General features: G+C 37.5%; 1 protein-coding gene across 1 annotated transcript in view; it reads right to left on the bottom strand.

Moving 5' to 3' along the window:
* LOC149830006 (casein kinase 1-like protein 2) overlaps positions 1-16,985 on the bottom strand; it is a 28,793-nt gene extending 11,808 nt beyond the window's left edge. The window contains exons 1-13 of the mRNA XM_090016245.1: positions 16,455-16,985; positions 16,321-16,361; positions 13,628-13,697; positions 13,374-13,522; positions 13,200-13,295; positions 13,066-13,136; positions 6,955-7,016; positions 6,762-6,825; positions 6,596-6,680; positions 6,396-6,522; positions 6,129-6,211; positions 5,978-6,041; positions 5,280-5,419 (exon numbers count right to left, since the gene is read on the bottom strand). Of these exons, the coding sequence (XP_089872371.1) occupies positions 5,280-5,419; positions 5,978-6,041; positions 6,129-6,211; positions 6,396-6,522; positions 6,596-6,680; positions 6,762-6,825; positions 6,955-7,016; positions 13,066-13,136; positions 13,200-13,295; positions 13,374-13,522; positions 13,628-13,697; positions 16,321-16,361; positions 16,455-16,530 (1,128 nt within the window). The 5' untranslated portion in view covers positions 16,531-16,985. The remainder of the gene's footprint in view (positions 1-5,279; positions 5,420-5,977; positions 6,042-6,128; positions 6,212-6,395; positions 6,523-6,595; positions 6,681-6,761; positions 6,826-6,954; positions 7,017-13,065; positions 13,137-13,199; positions 13,296-13,373; positions 13,523-13,627; positions 13,698-16,320; positions 16,362-16,454) is intronic.
* Positions 16,986-18,026: the final 1,041 nt, after the last annotated feature.

The following is an 18,026-nucleotide window of genomic DNA, read 5'->3' as shown; positions in this document are numbered from 1 at the left end:
AATAATATTCCTATATTTTTTACTTGTGTTTTAACCACTAAGTGGCGTGCATGGTTGTTGGAAGCACTTCCCAATGGCTCTTCTTTGTTTTCATTTGTGTATAAATAGGAGGTATAACTCCTCTTGTACGTGAAGCTTGTTCATAAGCATTCTCTTAATAATATTCCTATATTTTTTACTTGTGTTTTAACCACTAAGTGGCGTGCATCATTGATCATAGGTAGACTGCGCAGCTTCATCAACTTCTTCATATTGCAGCGTATTATTTAAATCATGCACTTAGATACTCTCCTACATTTAAGATAGACAGGGAAGTCAACAAGGGTCTCCTAGATTGCATTGAAAGGTTGAACCTTGATTATGGCATTCAAAATAAGATTCATAAAGAAATGAAAACTTACGACAATGCATTGTATGATATGGGGAGACCTACAGCAATGTGAAATCGTACCACAACGTGCCTAGATAATTTATTTGTATATTTCAATTTCAATTTCAATTTCATATTATTATTTAGTTATAATCTATGTCACAGGGACTCGGCAAAACATATGCCGCACCCGCGTCGACGCGACGCGACGCGGGTGCGCGTGCGGGTGCGGCACCGGGTGCGATCAACACGACCCTGGGTGCGGTCAACGCACCCAGGGTCATTTTTGTCCACGATTTGAGCGTAAAAAAAAAAATCCCCGATGAAAAGGAGGATTAGGGCAAAATTTTTTTTTTGCCCTAATCTCTCCTCTCTCTCCCCCTGAGCTCGAGCTCTCTCCCAGCTCCGCCGGCCCAGCTCCGCCGCCGCCGCCCCAGCTCCGCCGCCGCTGCCCCAGCTCCTCCTCTCGGCTCATCGTCTCAGCTCATCCTCTCCTTTCGCAGGTACCCTCTCTCACTCTCTTCTTGGGTCGGCAGGGGAGGGGCCGAGCACCCCCCCCCCTCTCTCGGTCTTTTGTTGGGTCGGCAGGGGAGGGGCTGAACCCCCCCGCCCTCTCGGTCTTTTGTTGGGTCGGCAGGGGAGGGGCCGAGCACCCCCCCCCCCCTCTCGGTCTTTTGTTGGGTCGACAGGGGAGGGGCTCGGCCCCTCCCCCATGTGTTGTTTATTTTGGGTCGACAGGGGAGGGGTCGAGCCCCTCCCCCATGTGTTGTTTATTTTGGGTCGACAGGGGAGGGGCCGAGCCCCTCCCCCATGTGTTGTTTTTTTTGGGTCGACAGGGGAGGGGCCGAGCCCCTCTCCCATGTGTTGTTTATTTTTGGTCGACAGGGGAGGGGCGGCCCCTCCCCCATGTGTTGTTTTTTTTTTGGGTCGACAGGGGAGGGGCCGAGCCCCTCCCCCATCTGTTGTTTTTTTGGGTCGACAGGGGAGGGGTCGAGCCCCTCCTCCATCTGTTTTTTTTTTGGTCGGCAGGATAGGGGCTGAGCCCCCCCCCCCCTGCTCCCTCTGTTTTCAGCAGGGGAGGGGCCGAGCCCCCCTCGCTCTCGCTCTCTTGTTGGGTTGGCAGGGGAGGGGCCGAGCCCCCCTCGCTCTCGCTCTCTTGTTGGGTTGGCAGGGGAGGGGCTGAGCCCCCCCTTCTCCCTGTGTTTTCGAATTGATTTGAAAATTGTAATGTATTTTTTTTTGTGTTTTCAGGATAAAAATGACGGACAAAGGGAAAGGACTTGCGTCATCTTCATCCCAACATGCGAGTTCTGCTGCTAGTTTTGCTGATAGTTGCAGTGGGATTGATGATGTGGGGCCACTATGGGTACATGTAGATAAACTCGCAAAAACTAGAGAAGGAGGTGGTGGAAACAAGAGATTTCGATGTAAGCTCTGCGAAAGAGATTTTGTTGGGTCTTACACAAGAGTGAAGGCTCATTTGTTGAAGATACCAGGACATGGCATTTCAGCTTGCAGAAAAGTTGATGAGGCAATGCGAAGACAATACAAGAAAATACAAGAAGAATATGAGAAGAGAAAGGCAATGGCCGATTCTTCTGCAGTCAGTGTGTCATTTGCAAGCCACCAAGAAGATGCTGAAAAAAAAGAAAAGTCAATGTAGGAGGTAGAGGAACGATACAAGCAGCATTCAATACATATGGAAGAGAAGAATTGGATAGAAAAGTTGGGAGGTATTTTTATTCTGGTTCACTCCCATTTAATGCGGCTAGAAATCCTTATTGGAAGGATTTAGTAACATCCTTGGCAAATTGTAATTTGAGTGGTTATGTGCCTCCAAGTTCAGAAAAAATACGAACCACACTTCTTGCAGAAGAGAGGGAAAATGTGGAGAAGTTGCTAGAAATTAAAAAATATTCATGGGAGCAAAATGGAGTTTCCATTGTGTTTGATGGATGGACAGATATTCAAAGGCGTCCATTAATCAATTTCATTGTTTGTTCGCTTAGTGACCCAATATTCTTGAAAGCAGTTGATGCATCTGGGGAATATAAAAATGCAGAGTATTTGAAGGGATTGTTTATAGAAGTGATAAAAGAAGTGGGTGATCAGAAAGTGGTACAAATCATTACAGACAACGCTCCAGTTTGTAAAAGTGCAGCGTTGAGTTTGGAGAGTGAGTACCCTCATATTTTTTGGACTCCCTGTGTAGCACACAGCTTAAATCTAGCCCTAAAGAGCATATGCAACCCCAAAGAAGAAGAAAATTCACAAGCATATGCTTTATGTTCATGGATTGAAGATTTAGAAAGAAATGTCAAAAGCATTAGGAATTTTGTTGTTAACCACCATCGTGCTAATGCTATATTTAATAGGCATTCTGATTTGAAATTGTTGAAGGTCGCTGAAACACGTTTTGCTTCCATCATTGTGATGATGAAGAGGATTAAAAGAGTGAAGAATGCTTTGATTAACATGGTGACTGATGAAAAATGGACATTCTATCGTGTTGATGATGATATGAAGGCTCAAGAAATTAAGAAATTCATTCTTGATGATGAGTTTTGGGACAGAGTGGTATACTTCCTTCAATTTACGCAACCTATTTGGGAAATGTTAAGAGAAGTTGATAAGGATGAGCCCATGCTTCACAGAGTTTATGAAATGTAGGATAATATGATTGAAAAAATACAAGCTATAGTTTTCATGCATGAAGGAAAAAATCCTGCATTGGATAATTCAGATTTTTTTAATCATATTCATTCAATTTTAGTCAGAAGATGGGATAAGAGCAACACTCATTTGCATTGCATGGCACATTCTCTTAATCCAAAATATTATGCAAATAAGTGGCGGGCTGGTGGTATTGGTCGTGTCCCTCCAAATTTAGACCCAGAGCTATCAAGACATAGAAATATGTGTATGACTAGACTTTTTCCAGAAGCATATCTTCTACATCAAGTCACACAAGAGTTTGGAAAATTTTCATCTTCGAGATTATATGCACCAGCATTATTCGCGAGAGAAGAAGATAATATAGATCCTATCACATGGTGGTCAACATTTGGATCAGAAACACCTCTTCTGCAACGTCTTGCATTAAGATTGCTATCGCAGCCTGCTAGTTCATCTTGTTGTGAAAGAAATTGGAGCACATATTCTCAAATCCACAACATGAAGAGAAACAAACTCACCAGTAAGCGTGCAGAGGATTTAGTATATGTTCATTCAAATCTTCGATTACTTTCGCGAAGCAATGATGAATACAGATACTAATTTGCTCTCTTAGTTATTTGATTATTTCTTAGTTTTCTTTTAAATATACTTGTATTGTATTTATCATTTTCAAATTGGGTTTATAATGCAGACAAGGAACATCCAAATTTTGGGATGTAAACCCAGAAGAGTGTGACTTCGAGGGAGAACATGAATTCAACGTAACAAACATGGATTTAGCTGAGCCCAGTATTCCTTCTAATGATGCATTTGATGATGAAGAAGAAAATTATTAGCATCCATTACTTCATCAGGATATACTTTGGTATGTAATTTAGTTCTTTTATGCAATACTTATTTGATTGATATTTAGGTCGATTTATGTAATTGCTTTACTTATTTGATTGATAATTTGATATTTAGGTTGATATATTGCATGCATGATGAATCATATTATGAGTTTATGACAATGTTTACTGTTAAACTGTTAAAACTTCAAAATCATATATATATATATATAATTTTTTTTTACATTTTTGCCCCTGCCGCACCCTCGCACCCGGGTTTTTTGGAAGTGCCGAATCCCCGCACCCGCACCCGCACCCATGTGACATAGGTTATAATGTTTTATATGATTGTATGATTTGTATTAGTTATTGTCTTATTGATTTCTTGTTTTCTTGTTTTTCATATATGTAGTGGACTAGGTTTGGAAGTGATGCTTCAAACCTAAGAGATTTTTCTATTCGCATCCTAAGTCAAACATTCATTGCAAGTGGATGCGAAAGAAATTGGAGTGTCTTTGAGTAGATTCATACAAACGGAAGAAACAGATTAGAGCACAAAAGGCTCAATGACCTCGTCTCCGTTCGCTACAACCTACAACTGAGAAAAGGTAATTTTAAAATTATAAAGTTTATTTGTCATATTCATGTGTTATTTAATGTTTTTTATGCATACAAAACTCAACTAATTTTAAATTTTCATGTTATCTTTTTGGGCAAATACAAAAGTTGTCATCAAGGAGGCACAAAGAATAGTTTGAGAGAACTTCGATGTATTGGATGAATGGGTCCAAGAAGAAATAGACCTCATGAATGAAGCAATGGATAAACGTGAAGGGAGCACCGGACGTGGATGACGAAGACCCCTCGTATATTGGAGATGATTTGAATGTTGATGAAGAAGAAGATGAAGAACAAGAACAAGATAATGATGATAATGATTATTGATGGTATACTTCTTAAAAACTTGGTTATGTATTGTAATTTGTAACTATTAATTATTCATAAACTTGGTTTTTTTCTTCTTGATGAATCTTGTGGCATGTTCTTAATTGAAGATATTACTATTTTGCATTGTTCTTTTGAGATTTGATGATTGATGATGTGTTATGTAGCTCATAGAAACATAAGTGTTTTGCATGTGATTTCATGGTTGGATTTTGTGCATTTCATCATTGTTTTGTGTGTTATGACTTTTTAGAATTTTTGCTATTTTTTCTGATTTTTTATGATTTTTTTAGAATTTTAATTTTTTTTTTTCAAAAATTATGATTTTTTACTATTCAATATGATATGTATCTTATTTTGGGCCTGACCTATACAGAGTTATGATACAATATATACAACCTTGATTTTGAACCATCCTGTCATGCTTAACCACAAAAGCATAAATTGATCACTTGTCCTACCATCTCTTTAGTGACTGCTGCATCAGTTGAAACTGGATTCTTCTGTTTAAGTAAGCTACCAGAATTTACAGCAAGCCCTGACACTCTGCGATGAGAAGAATCAAGTCCAGACCAGCCACTTGTTCTTCCTTCCTCACCACCTGAACAAGATAAAAAAACAGTTGTCATTATACATACAAGATGATGATAGACTAATGAAGGATTCTGCCACATAATAGAAATTAGTAGAAAACGAAAATCTTTTTATCAGGTAATGATGCCACTAAATTTAGAACACGGCACTCTCAAGGTCTATGTCTGTTGTCATGGCTCATCCTGAAACTTTGGAGAAAGTTTACAGAGCCACTTTTAATGTCTTAAAAACCAAAAAAAATACAGAGAAGAGGTAACTGAATAACGCAGGATGCATATAATCATAAATTGCCATTCTCCAAGCTTCCAGCCAATTTGCCTGAATCTCAATAAAGTAAAACTGATTGGGTCCAAATTTTGCATTATCAGAGATTTGGATCCCTGTGGGTTGTAGATTCAGTCACTCTAGCCTCAAAATCAAGCTGTCGTCCAAAAATAGTGGCCCTTCTAAAATGAAGGTAACTGAATAATGCAGGAAGCATATAATCATGCATCAAATATCAACATGTTAATTTTTCCCATATACCATAAAATTTTCCAAGAAGAAATGCATTAATTAAACATACCAGATTGTCTATCTGCATTAGCAGCACCAGGTGTCAGGCCAGAACTTGTTCCTGCACCTGGGCCCTGAAAAAAAAATTAAATAGCAATGCAGCATTAGAAATCAGACGTACAATAATCTGCTATCAACTAAGCATAAAAAGAGAAACTTACAAGAGCACGTGGAGGAGCACTGGCAATCTGGGATTGCTGATATTTCAAAATTGTCCAGTCAAACACATAATCAAACTGAAAACCTGCAAAAGGTCAGACAAGAAAAGAATTTTATGATTATCATGACCATTTGAGATGTTGCATTAAAGCCTGCAGAAAGCAAGAAACCCAAAAGATTAGGATGCCTAACCACTGACTTTGAAAGGAAAGTGTGCTCTACAATCTTTAAGAAGTAAAGGTTCAGAATTAGAGCAATATAAACCAAACCTTCACGAATAAAAAGGTCACGGAATATTCTTTTCAGATAAGCATAGTCTGGTTTGTCATCAAAACGTAGTGAACGGCAATAATGAAAATATGAAGCAAATTCTGAAGGGTAGCATCTGCACAAAGACTGGTAGACAATTCAATGTTAGTGTTTTCACAAGTATGTCTGTGATACCCTACAAACATTTCAATATATGTACCTCAATGGATGTAGAAACCTTCCTTTCACTGATTTTCTCATATTTTTGCTTCTTGGTTCCTGCCTTGAGACCTTGCCATGGAAGACTACAAAAGCACCAGAATTAGGAAGAGTAAAAAGAGTGAGCCAATTGAATGTTTGAAAGAGTTTTCTGAAGAAATGCAAACCTTCCCCTCAAGAAATACATAAGAACATATCCCAAAGATTCCAGATCATCCCTTCGACTTTGTTCTTGCAGTCAAGAAAACGAATAACTGCAATTAATACATCTCGCATATATTGTAAAAGTAAAATATGTTTTAGAAGATTTTATGAGAAAAGACAGGGCCAATCTTGCTTTTCTCTTTAGTTGACACCTACCAATGCCAAGATGGGTGTTCATGCTAGCATATCTTGCTGTCCCAGTCAAGTTTTTATTCTCTCTACATCATTGGGCAGAGAATGAGATTGTGAAATAGCAGCATAAATGGATTATATATTAAAACATAACAAAGTTTTTGATAATTTATGAACCACCAAATTTCAAGAAAAGAAACGTCAAGGTGTAGTTTCACATGATGATAAGCTCACAAGCAGCATTCTGCAAAGCCTCAAATGAAAAAGATACAGAACACTGAAATCCATTACAGAATAGAGATGGAATGCATTTGAAATGTACATGTAGCATTAGTTATCTAAACCCACATAAATGAATCTATTCCCAATCTAATTTTCAGTATAATGAAATATTCTAGCTAATCTAACCAAGGTTGTAAAGATAGGATAAAGTATCACATTGTATCATATTGTAAAAATATTGTATTTTTAACTTAAATAAAACAATTAAAATTTAAAAAAACTAGGAAAATTTCTAAAATTTTCATAATGGAAGAAATAATAATATTAGTAACAAAATAAAACCATAAATTTACATATTAAACAATTATATACTACACAAAGCATCAAACATCAAATAATCAAGATAATATGCTACGAATGGCATGCATATCTCACAAGAAAAATGTAAACTATGAAAAATATGCATATTAAACAATGAAATTAAGCTAGCAAGCCACGAGATTACTCATGGGATGTGTTTACATAAACAAAAACAAAATCACAAAGTGTTTTCAATACTTAAATTTTACATAACCAATTTTTTTCAAAATTCAAACAAAAAAAAAAGAAACTGGATGATGTCAAACATCATCATCCTTTTCTATTTCTTGCAAAAAGCTCACCTCAAAACCACTCTCAAGTTGTCTAAGAATGAGTATGAATTGAACCTAAGGTGCCTTATATGTTTCCAAACATAAAAAAGAAGATACAGCAAATATCGGGGTGTTATACAGATACCATACACACCCAAATTAAACTAAGGGTGTGTATTGTATCGGTTTACCTCATAGATACAATACATATCACAGAGTATCATACTTACAACATTGATTGTAATGACTATTAGTTACTATTTTAGATTTTTTATAGTGTTTTTACATTGAAGATCTCAATTATCAATATCACAATTAGCACAACTAAGTGCTCTTTATGACAGTTATTTGTTATGTATCTTTTTGCCATGGCATATAAATTTTTCAAATTACCTAATACATTTATGCTATTTCCTTTTTTAAAATACAAGTTAGCAGAAGCAGGCTAAGTCACTGGGTTGGCCTGGCAGACTCATAAGGACTCCAACCATATGTGTTTGGCCTACATATTCACTATAAGTTGGGAAAAAAGTTTCTTTCGTTTGTTTAGGAATAGTGTCATTAGAAAATTCATGGGGTCTTATTTGCAACAAATAGAAAGATTTTTCAAGAAACTCGAAAGGAGCCTTCCTTACTGTTTCTCCTGTATATTATGATATCTTATGATGCAGTATTGTTCTGTATGATACAGCTTGAAATAGTACGATATACTGTTTCTCCTAATACAGGGGGCTTGTATCTTATCAAATGGAGGAATGATATTGCAATTTATAATACCATCAGTATTGTTCTGTATGATACAGCCTCAAATAGTATGATATACCGTTTCTCCTAATGCAGGGGCTTGTATCTTATCAAATGGAGGAATGATATTGCAATTTATCATACCATATAATATGATACCGAATTTCCAATATTGCAAATGAATTAAAAACAAAACTGTCATTTCGTCAACTTCGATATACAGAGAGTAGGCCAAATATGAAATAAAACAGTCAGTGTATTTTCTTCCAAGGAACATGATATGGAATTCCATCCATCAACCATGGCAATGATTTTTGCATGGTTAGTTTTCCTTAACAAAACTCAGCTCTCAAATTAACTTGGATCTGTTATGTTAGTCCTATGGGCAAGAGATGGGGAGAGTTTCAAGAAACTGGTTAACAATTGGTTAATCTATCAAGAAAGCCTCTCCAAATTAAGGTCATTCACCGAAAGATTCACATGGACAACATAATTTGCACACTGGAACACAGGCCATTAGTTAGTTTTTCACTTCTTGGTCCTAACTTTATTTTTTTATGATATTCATTAACAGACATCTATACAACTCTAAACCAACAAATAATAAACTTAATATAGTATAAGTCTATAACCACAATATTATTTATAACCATATATATATATATATATATATATATATATATGTGTGTGTGTGTGTGTGAGTAATGTGTAGGTTCCAGGCCATTTATGTCCCAGACCGTGCTAAAACCCTTTAAAAAAACACACTTGCATGTGTTTTTGCTTAATCCAAACCTATAGATGTTTTGATCATTATTCACTAAGAAACATGCTTTAGATCAAATCAATTTAACAAGAATTCTTGAGTTTTAGTTAATCAAGTTTTCGTTGTAATACTGATGCGCTCGTAGTGATGGAACTGGGATCTGAGGTCCAATTGGCTCCGTAGGTTAGTGTTTTGGATTCGGGTTTTGCTTTCGTATTCGAATTGTATCCATGATCCAACATAGGGTTAGGGTTTTCCTTTAAACTATAAATATTTGTTATGGGGTTTTTGGAGGGGAGTTGATTGGATTGAGACTTGATATTTTCTTCAGTTTATGCTTAATTAATTGCTTTATTTTCCATTAATTTTGCTTTGGTAGTATAGATTCGTAAGAGTAGCATAACTTGGTGATTCTTCTACATCTTCAAATTCAAAGGTGCATCAAAGTGATATCAGATCAAGATCTCGATCTTGTGGCAATGTCAGGGAGCGATCAAAGAGATAATATTGAAAAAATCATTGTCGAAACTAAGGATATGGTGATGGATCTTCCTGCAGAAGTGACCAATCTAAAGGTTGATCTGGAAAGCATGAGAACGACGATAACAGACACAAACCGGAGACTTAAGATGCTCGATCAAAGGTTCTCCAAGATGGAACATATGTTCAAGGCATTCATGTGACGATCGAATGAAGAAAAAGAACGAATGCATCACACTCGAGAGATCCATGGAAAGATGCCCAGCAATGAAGGTGAAACGGCAACATTGACCCTTGCCAATGCCCAACAACCACCGCCCTCGATGAGCCTGCACAGTAACTCTGGCGTCGTCACCGAGCCATTTTTGGTCACACATAACAGAGGAGGGTCCAAAATGAGCCTGTACGCCCAGTCAACCCATGTCATCGGGGGAAGCAGTGAGCTGCAGGTCACCATCCCACTAGCCATGCTGCCTTCAACCACCCACTTTCTAGCTATCCAACACTAGGAAGGGGGACAACAGCAGGAGCCCCTCCCCCAACTGGAACCACCCAACCCTACCCAGTGGAAGGAGGACTCCCACCCAGGCAGCCATTGTTCGGCAGTTATCCATCGGACAGCACAAGGCAGCGTGATCCCTACCTATCACCAGCAAGCTCTCTCCTGTCGTTGGCGAGGGTAGCCCTGCCCCTTACCCAGGTGGGTGGGGAGCTCCACCCGTGGGCTCCCAAGACAGGTGGAGTCGCTCCCGATGGTTCAAGGGGGAGAACCAGTTCAACCCCTAAACTGGGTTTGAAGCCGGTTCTCAGACCCAAAACTCAGTTTCAGGTGTTTTGGGCCTGAGTCCGACCCAAAACCCACTGGTTTCAGGCCCTGTGGATCCAGTACAATACCCAGATCCAATGTTGTATTGTACTGTATGATACAGTACGATGTGTATTGTTACTATTGGGTGTTCTGATCCGATACACCCATGTATCTTACGATATGCCCCTTATCTTATGATACACTTTGATACGGAGTGTATCTTACGATACAGTATAAATGCATTTTAAATCCAGTTATTTCATTTTTTTCGAAAACATATAAGGCCCCTTGGGGCTAGTTCATATTCATCCCTAAATAGCTTAAGAGTGATTTAGAGAGATTTTTTTCCAAAAAAAAAAAAGTGATGATGTTGATGATACTCAATGATTGACGTTATCTAATTCATTTTTGTTTGAAATTTTAAAAAATTTAGTTATGTAAAAATTTTAAGCACTAAAACATCACTGATATTTTTTCATGTAAACACATTATTATGAATCTTATGACTTGTTAGCTTAGATTCGTTATTTAATATGCATATTATTTCATAGTTTGTGTTTCTCTTGTGAGATTGCCATTTATAGCATATTATCTTGATTATTTAATGTTCAATGGCTTATGCATACCATTCATAGCACATAATTGTTTTGATATACAATATTATAGTTTTATCTTATGCAATTCATCATTGTTTGATGATGTCATATGCAGCTCATAGAGACATAAATGCTTCATATGTGATTTTATGGTTGTATTTTGTGAAATTCATTATTGTTTCATGTGTTATGATTTTTTTAGAATTTAAGTTTTTTCTGATTTTTCTTGATTTTTTTTTTAATTTCTGAAAAAAAATTATTAAAGCTTTATAATTTTTTACAATACAATATGTATCTAACTTTGGGTCCGACCAATACAGGTTACGATATGATACTTACAACCTTGTCCAGATCCACCAGGCTAGGCACCCCAACCTACTTTTGCTCCGAATATGAGTCCCCAAACCAGACCTAATCGGACCTGGACAAAGCTCCAGTCCCCGTTCGGCCTGAGTCAAGACCAGTCCCAATACAATTTTGGATTTGGATCAGATTTAACCAGGCTTATTACCCTTAAACCTCGATCTAGTATTCGACCGACCCTATTTCGGGTCCGACGAGTCAATATTTATCCAATCCAGTTGTGATCCAACCGGATCTTTACCAAGGCTATTATCCTGGCCACCCAAATCCTAATCTGATCAGTGATCCAAAACCCAACTCAGGTAAGTCACTCCCTAACCTACTTAGGGCCACCTATTTACCCAATGAATTCCCTACCTAGACCTACTCAAATCAACACAAACCCCACAGTTGGACCCAATCAAACTGTGCAGATCCTTGACAAGGGGGTTGTTTTGACCAGCATGCACACATTCCAACAGTTGCACAAAAGCTCTCTCTCTCTTACTTCTTTTTCTTCCTCCTCCTCTTCCTCTTCCTCTTCCTCTTCCTCTTCCTCTTCCTCTTCTTCTTCTTCTTCCCTGCCTTTCACCCCGAGGTTAAACAAAAAAAATATTTGGCTTGGGTCAGGGTTGGACCCAACCCGCTCCAAACCAGCATGTACTCTTTCCGCATCGGATACTCGTACCAGTGTCAGGTCAGGTCGAGACTGGTACAGTTCAGGCTGTGGGACCCAAGAGAAAATGACACCGTTCTGTATGGCCCACACCAGACAGTTAAGAACCCTCAGCCATACCCCTTGCCCACCAGGGAGTCTCCGCCTTCAACCTTGCGGCAAGGGAGGCACACCCCAGGAATCGAACTCCATGTCATTCAGCTTGAACCTGTGTCACAAACACATGAGTACGTATATGCATGTGACTCGTAAACATGACACTAATTCAATAAAATCTTGAGAAATGACATGGCAATACAAACATATATAACATAAAGTGTTTTATAGTGGTATGAAATATTTTTTATTGTTTATTTAAAAGATTTTTCCATTTTTGTATTATGAGCTTATGAAAACATTTTTATATTAATATAATTAATATAAAATATTTTAAATAACCTACAAGAGGGTATTTTTGTAATATTTATTAAAATGAGAAGGGCCCTCTCATGATGTGTGATTGATACAAAATGAAGAAAGTGACATGTCATGTCTCTGACAACAAGCCAATTCCTCTCTCTCTCTCTCTCTCTCTCTCTCTCTCTCTCTCTCTCTCTCTCTCTCTCTCTCTCTCTCACACACACACACACACACACGTCTGCCATAGAAAACTCAAAATGCTCATGACCCCAAAATACAATGCTCATCATCTTGACTTGATTGGTGTAGAAACTATTAAAAAAATGCACTATTTCAATTGCATTTTCCATTCATTTTCATGAAAGTGATGTCCAAGCTTAAAAGAATATACTGTCAAGTACTAAAACCTGAAACATCAAGGGAGAATATTCCACAAACACAAATCTTTAGTCCAAAGCCATCCAAGATCTTACCTATAAGGAATATGTTGGTGGGTTACCGAATCTCTATACTTCTTAGCAAGGCCGAAATCAATAATGTAAACCTGAGCAAGATAATGTGTCAACACATCCATTACTGAACAGTATCATCTTGCTTAAGAGCATACCTGATTGGCTCGCCTTCCCAAGCCCATAAGAAAATTGTCAGGCTTTATATCACGGTGAAGAAAGCTCTTTGCATGAACAAATTCAACTCGATTGATCTAAAGCAGAAATAAAAATAGTCAAAAGCAATACAAAACATAATGTCAATTTCAGGGAAAGCTTCAGATTAAACCTACCATCTGATCAGCAAGCATCAAAACAGACTTCAGTGAAAGCTTCCTACTACAGAAGTTGAAAAGATCTTCAAGACTTGGTCCCAGTAGATCCATCACAAGAACATTGTAGTCACCTTCAACTCCATACCATCTCACATTTGGGATTCCAGCTAAGAAAGTATAGAACATTTTACAAACAAGCAAACTAATAGATCAAAAAAATGATAAAAAGTGAAATATATATAGAGAGAGAGAGAGAGAGAAACATATATTACTTCCTCCCTGAAGTATCCTGTACAACTTCGACTCATACAACAATTGAGGATGCTTTGTCTTAACATTTTCCTGTCAAAAGGAAAAGATCGATCACAGATAACCAAGTAACATCTTTAATGTCATTAAGTTTGCACATTGATGGACCAAAGTGCATGCAACAGATACTCAAAGTGGCTGATATAATGCAAGGCTGCTGCACAGTATTGAATAGGTGTATTTAAAAGATAAGAAATGCAAACCAAAAGTGTCCAAAGTTCCAAACAAAGAAAGAATATAGAATAAACAAAATGATTGACAAGTTGCTGTCACCGAATAACATCTAGCAAATTATATACACATGTTAATGTAAAGTTCTTATTCATTTGACAGTTAAATCCCTAGTAACTCTTCTAAAACCTTCCATCCTACTTTATAATATAACTCAGACTAGAATTTGATTGTCTAAATTCTTTATTTCTTCAAATCTGACTAATTACTACATTCCTCACATAGGACACTTCTAATCTGTAGCTAACATGGAAAAGAAGTATTTAATCATGACAAACACATTCAGTTATATTTGGTTAGCAAGAAAGTAAATTCAGTAAGAAAGTGAGTACTTTCTCATATGAAACTTATTAGCGTATGATATTCAATGCTACTTTCTCATAAAGAATAAAACAAGACCACAAAACAAAAAATGCAAGCATCAGACAGCATTTTATGCTTTCATACAAGATCATAGCCCAAAAACGCCGAAAAGCTGTGGCATAAATTCCCATGGAGCTGTTACCTAGGATAAATTACTAATACCAGTTGACTCCATCTCGCATGATTTGACTTTAAGACATACCAACCTACAAGGATTCACATGCATCCTCACCTATCTATACCTTTTTGAAATGGCTCAATTGATCAAAAAATCAACCATAATTTTCCTGCATATGGCTTCCACTCCTTTATTTTCTAAAAGGAAAAAAACTCAACCATCAATTTTGAACATGTAGCAGTCTAGCATCAGTCACCTTGTCAACAAAGATAGCTGTTCCTTTAAATCTAATACATCCACCAAGAAAAATAGATTTATCATCTGTCCCTTAATGTACACCCTTACTCCTTGCCAGCTGGCTTGTTTTTCCATTCGCAAAAGCCAAAATGTTTCCTTTCTAAATTCTTAAATTTCATTTTCTTTCTGAAGAAGCTAAACTGTTCAATTTATGAATAGCTAAATCTCTGGCTTATTACATATGTGTTTTTCATGGCATAATCTACTAAAAGCAGTATATGAAATCAGACGTGCATAGTCAGAGTAATCGTAACATGGTAACACGTGAAGAGTCTTAAGACATATTTCGTCACTGGAACATGCACCTTCCTTGAGGAGCAGAAACATTCTTAGGCCAGATAGCCATTACTTTTGTAGATCTTATTGATCACGTAAAAAAGCAAGTTTCCCCCTTCCCATCCAAAATCACTACATCAAAGACGGGCCTCCATTTACTCTCATTTGGAGTCCATATAGTCCTGCTATGGAATACCTCAACACAGTACACTAGAGACTGATTTCTTCCAAAATCCAAATATTTAATGATGAGAAAGGCCAGTGAATGACATAATTCCTTTCCAAAGTGAATAAACCAACACTACATGAAGCACTGACAAAATTTCTGCACATGAACACTTCCCTGGAGAGACACACAATAGGAGGACCATAGTAACATAAGAAGACTTTTTCCTGTTTCCTGATCCAAATGATGCACATGTGAAAGTATCTTTAACAAGATACTATTATCAAGACCTTAATATTCTTGATGATAAGCACGTGCACACATGCACAATAAGCACTCTTAGAACACTTGTGCACAAAAGCACAACTCGCTAAATCTCTCAAATGCACAAAGGCATAAAAGAATAAAAGTTTTATTGAAGAACACTTGAGCTTTGACTCAAAGCCTTGAGAAATACAAAGGGGAGAGCCCCTATTTATAACAACAATAAAGGAACCTTGGAGGGGCTCCACTCATAGACGTTGGAGCCCCTCCAACGGTCACAAATGTGACCATTGGAGGGGCTCCTCGTGTGAATGGTGTTGAAATGTGGTGTTGGGGCTGCCAACACCATTCCCAATGCATTATTTCAGTAACGCCACTGCTCCCAAACAGCAAGAGAGTATGAGAGCACGGGGGAAACCATAACACAACCTTGGATTCAAGGCTCCCAAACATAGCCTTAAAAGAAACCATCGCATCTATGACAACAAAGTCGAGGAAAAAAAGAAATGGCAGTGTATAGTAAAACGAAGAGATATTTGAACACCATCAAAGTGCATCATCCATCTCTTAAACGATTGGATTCACCAACCACAAGAAGAGTTGAAATGCTACGTGAGCACTGAAAAAACCAAATGTAAGACAAAGGCAACGATCAACAGGAACTGGATCACCCAGTACTCACACTATTGATCGACCATGATAAATAATCGGAGAAAAGGTTAAATTTTTTAAACTTTTAGGCTGAATATCACAACAAAATCATCGTCCACTACAAAAAAACAACAGAAAAGACCAACAAAAGAAACTCAACGGAACATGAAAAACACACAGAATGCAAGAACCTCTAACCTCCACCAATATTAGTAAAGAAAAGAAACCAATTCAAAGACCCAAAAAAAGATAGAATCAGAATCGACAGTTGACAAGGAGAGGAAACTTACCAGCTTAATGGCAACTTCTTCATTGGTTTGGATATTCGTTCCTGAAATAAAAATAAACGAAATCAAAACCCCAATCCTACCGCTAAACAAATGAATTAAAAACAGAGCCATCAAAAAGGGAAGAGGAAATCAACCCAGGTAGATCTCTCCGAACGAGCCGCTTCCAATCTTCCGACCGAGACGATACTTGTTACCAACGCGAGGCTCCATCACGATTTTCAGCCAAGAGACTAACTCCTCAATTCAAAAGCAAATCCTAACTCTACAAACCCAGAAAGGAAGAAGGAGATGTATATATCAAGCTTATTGGCGAATCTGACGGAGACGAAGGAAGAAGACACGATAGATAGGTCGATCAGACGACGCTGGCCAATCGGTGCAAATTCCGACCAGAATCGGACCAAATGCAGCTCGACCGACGCCCATAGCGAGAGGGAGAAGCGAGGTCCGTACACCGATCGGGGCGAGCTAGGGTTGCGAATGGAGATAGAACCGAGCCATTGAGAAGGGAGGAATACCGAGGGGAACGATGATGGCGACGATTGAATGAACAATGACTCTCTCTCTCTCTCTCTCTGATCGCTAAATAAATGCGGAGATAGAGATCCCCTTTGCAAGCAGGATAGGCGTAGTAGTTTCTTTTTTTTTTCTTTTGGGCATTTCTCAAGTCTTTTGGCATTGCTTCTAGTCAATTAAGATAATTTTCAACAGACATCATACCAAACGTAGAATAATTGCGTTTGCGTGGGCACTTTTTGTACGGTCAAAGGGGGGGTCATGATTGGACAAACTCTAATTTGCACTCATTGGACCAAATTGATCTATATCCGTACCCAGTTATTTGAGTGGATCCTGGCATTATTGCTACGGTAGTCAAATATCGAAAACTCAATACACCCCAAAATTTGAAAACTAAATTTAAAAAAAAAATGTACACGACAAATACTAATTATACAACGATTCAAAACTTTGAGAGAGTTAGAAGTCTAGCAGGTAACATTTCTCACATTTGGATTGTTTTATAAAAGCTCTTTAATCTAAATAAAGAAAACTAGATCTTCGGGGTAACCCCTGAGTGTCTTTTCTTAAAAAAAAATAAATAAAACTAAACTATATTGAGAAATGAACCAAACTATTTAATCAATCAATATTTAAAAAATTTAAATAACAATGTTCAAAACATAATAAATAAAGTTCTCAATTCTAATCTAGAATCCCAAAATTTGTAGTTGATAACATCTCGCATTTGTCACCGTGTCTGCTCATTCTGCATCACTTGTGGGTAGTGAATGTTAAAAATAAGAGTTCCTTGTAGAAACATCATAAACTTTGCATTTAAACATAGGATTAATATGCATGTTCATACAAGGGGTTTTTGACCCGTTATAGATTCATACTACCAACAATAACACTCAAATGAATTACATAAGGTTTCAAAGTAAACACATAGAAAAGCAAGTCATAGGATACTAGGTACATGCTTGCAAGTTTACTCAGTCATAATCTTATTCATTATGCATAACAATAACTTTGATGTAGGTACGGATAACAATTTCAAAGACATTAACTTGATGTATGAGTGACTTCTTTCGGTTCAATTAACTTTTTTTAATTAAGTAATGGATGACATGTTTATTTCCGACACAACTTTAGTTCCTCATTCACATTTTTTTTTATATGAACACATGTCTATTTCTTAAGCAAAA

Source organism: Nuphar pumila, chromosome 8, assembly GCF_984573655.1.
Source record: "Nuphar pumila chromosome 8, dmNupPumi1.hap1.1, whole genome shotgun sequence".
NCBI classification, from domain to species: domain Eukaryota; kingdom Viridiplantae; phylum Streptophyta; class Magnoliopsida; order Nymphaeales; family Nymphaeaceae; genus Nuphar; species Nuphar pumila.
The sequence above is the reverse complement of the archived record's forward strand: the minus strand, read 5'-3'. Positions and strand labels throughout refer to the sequence as shown.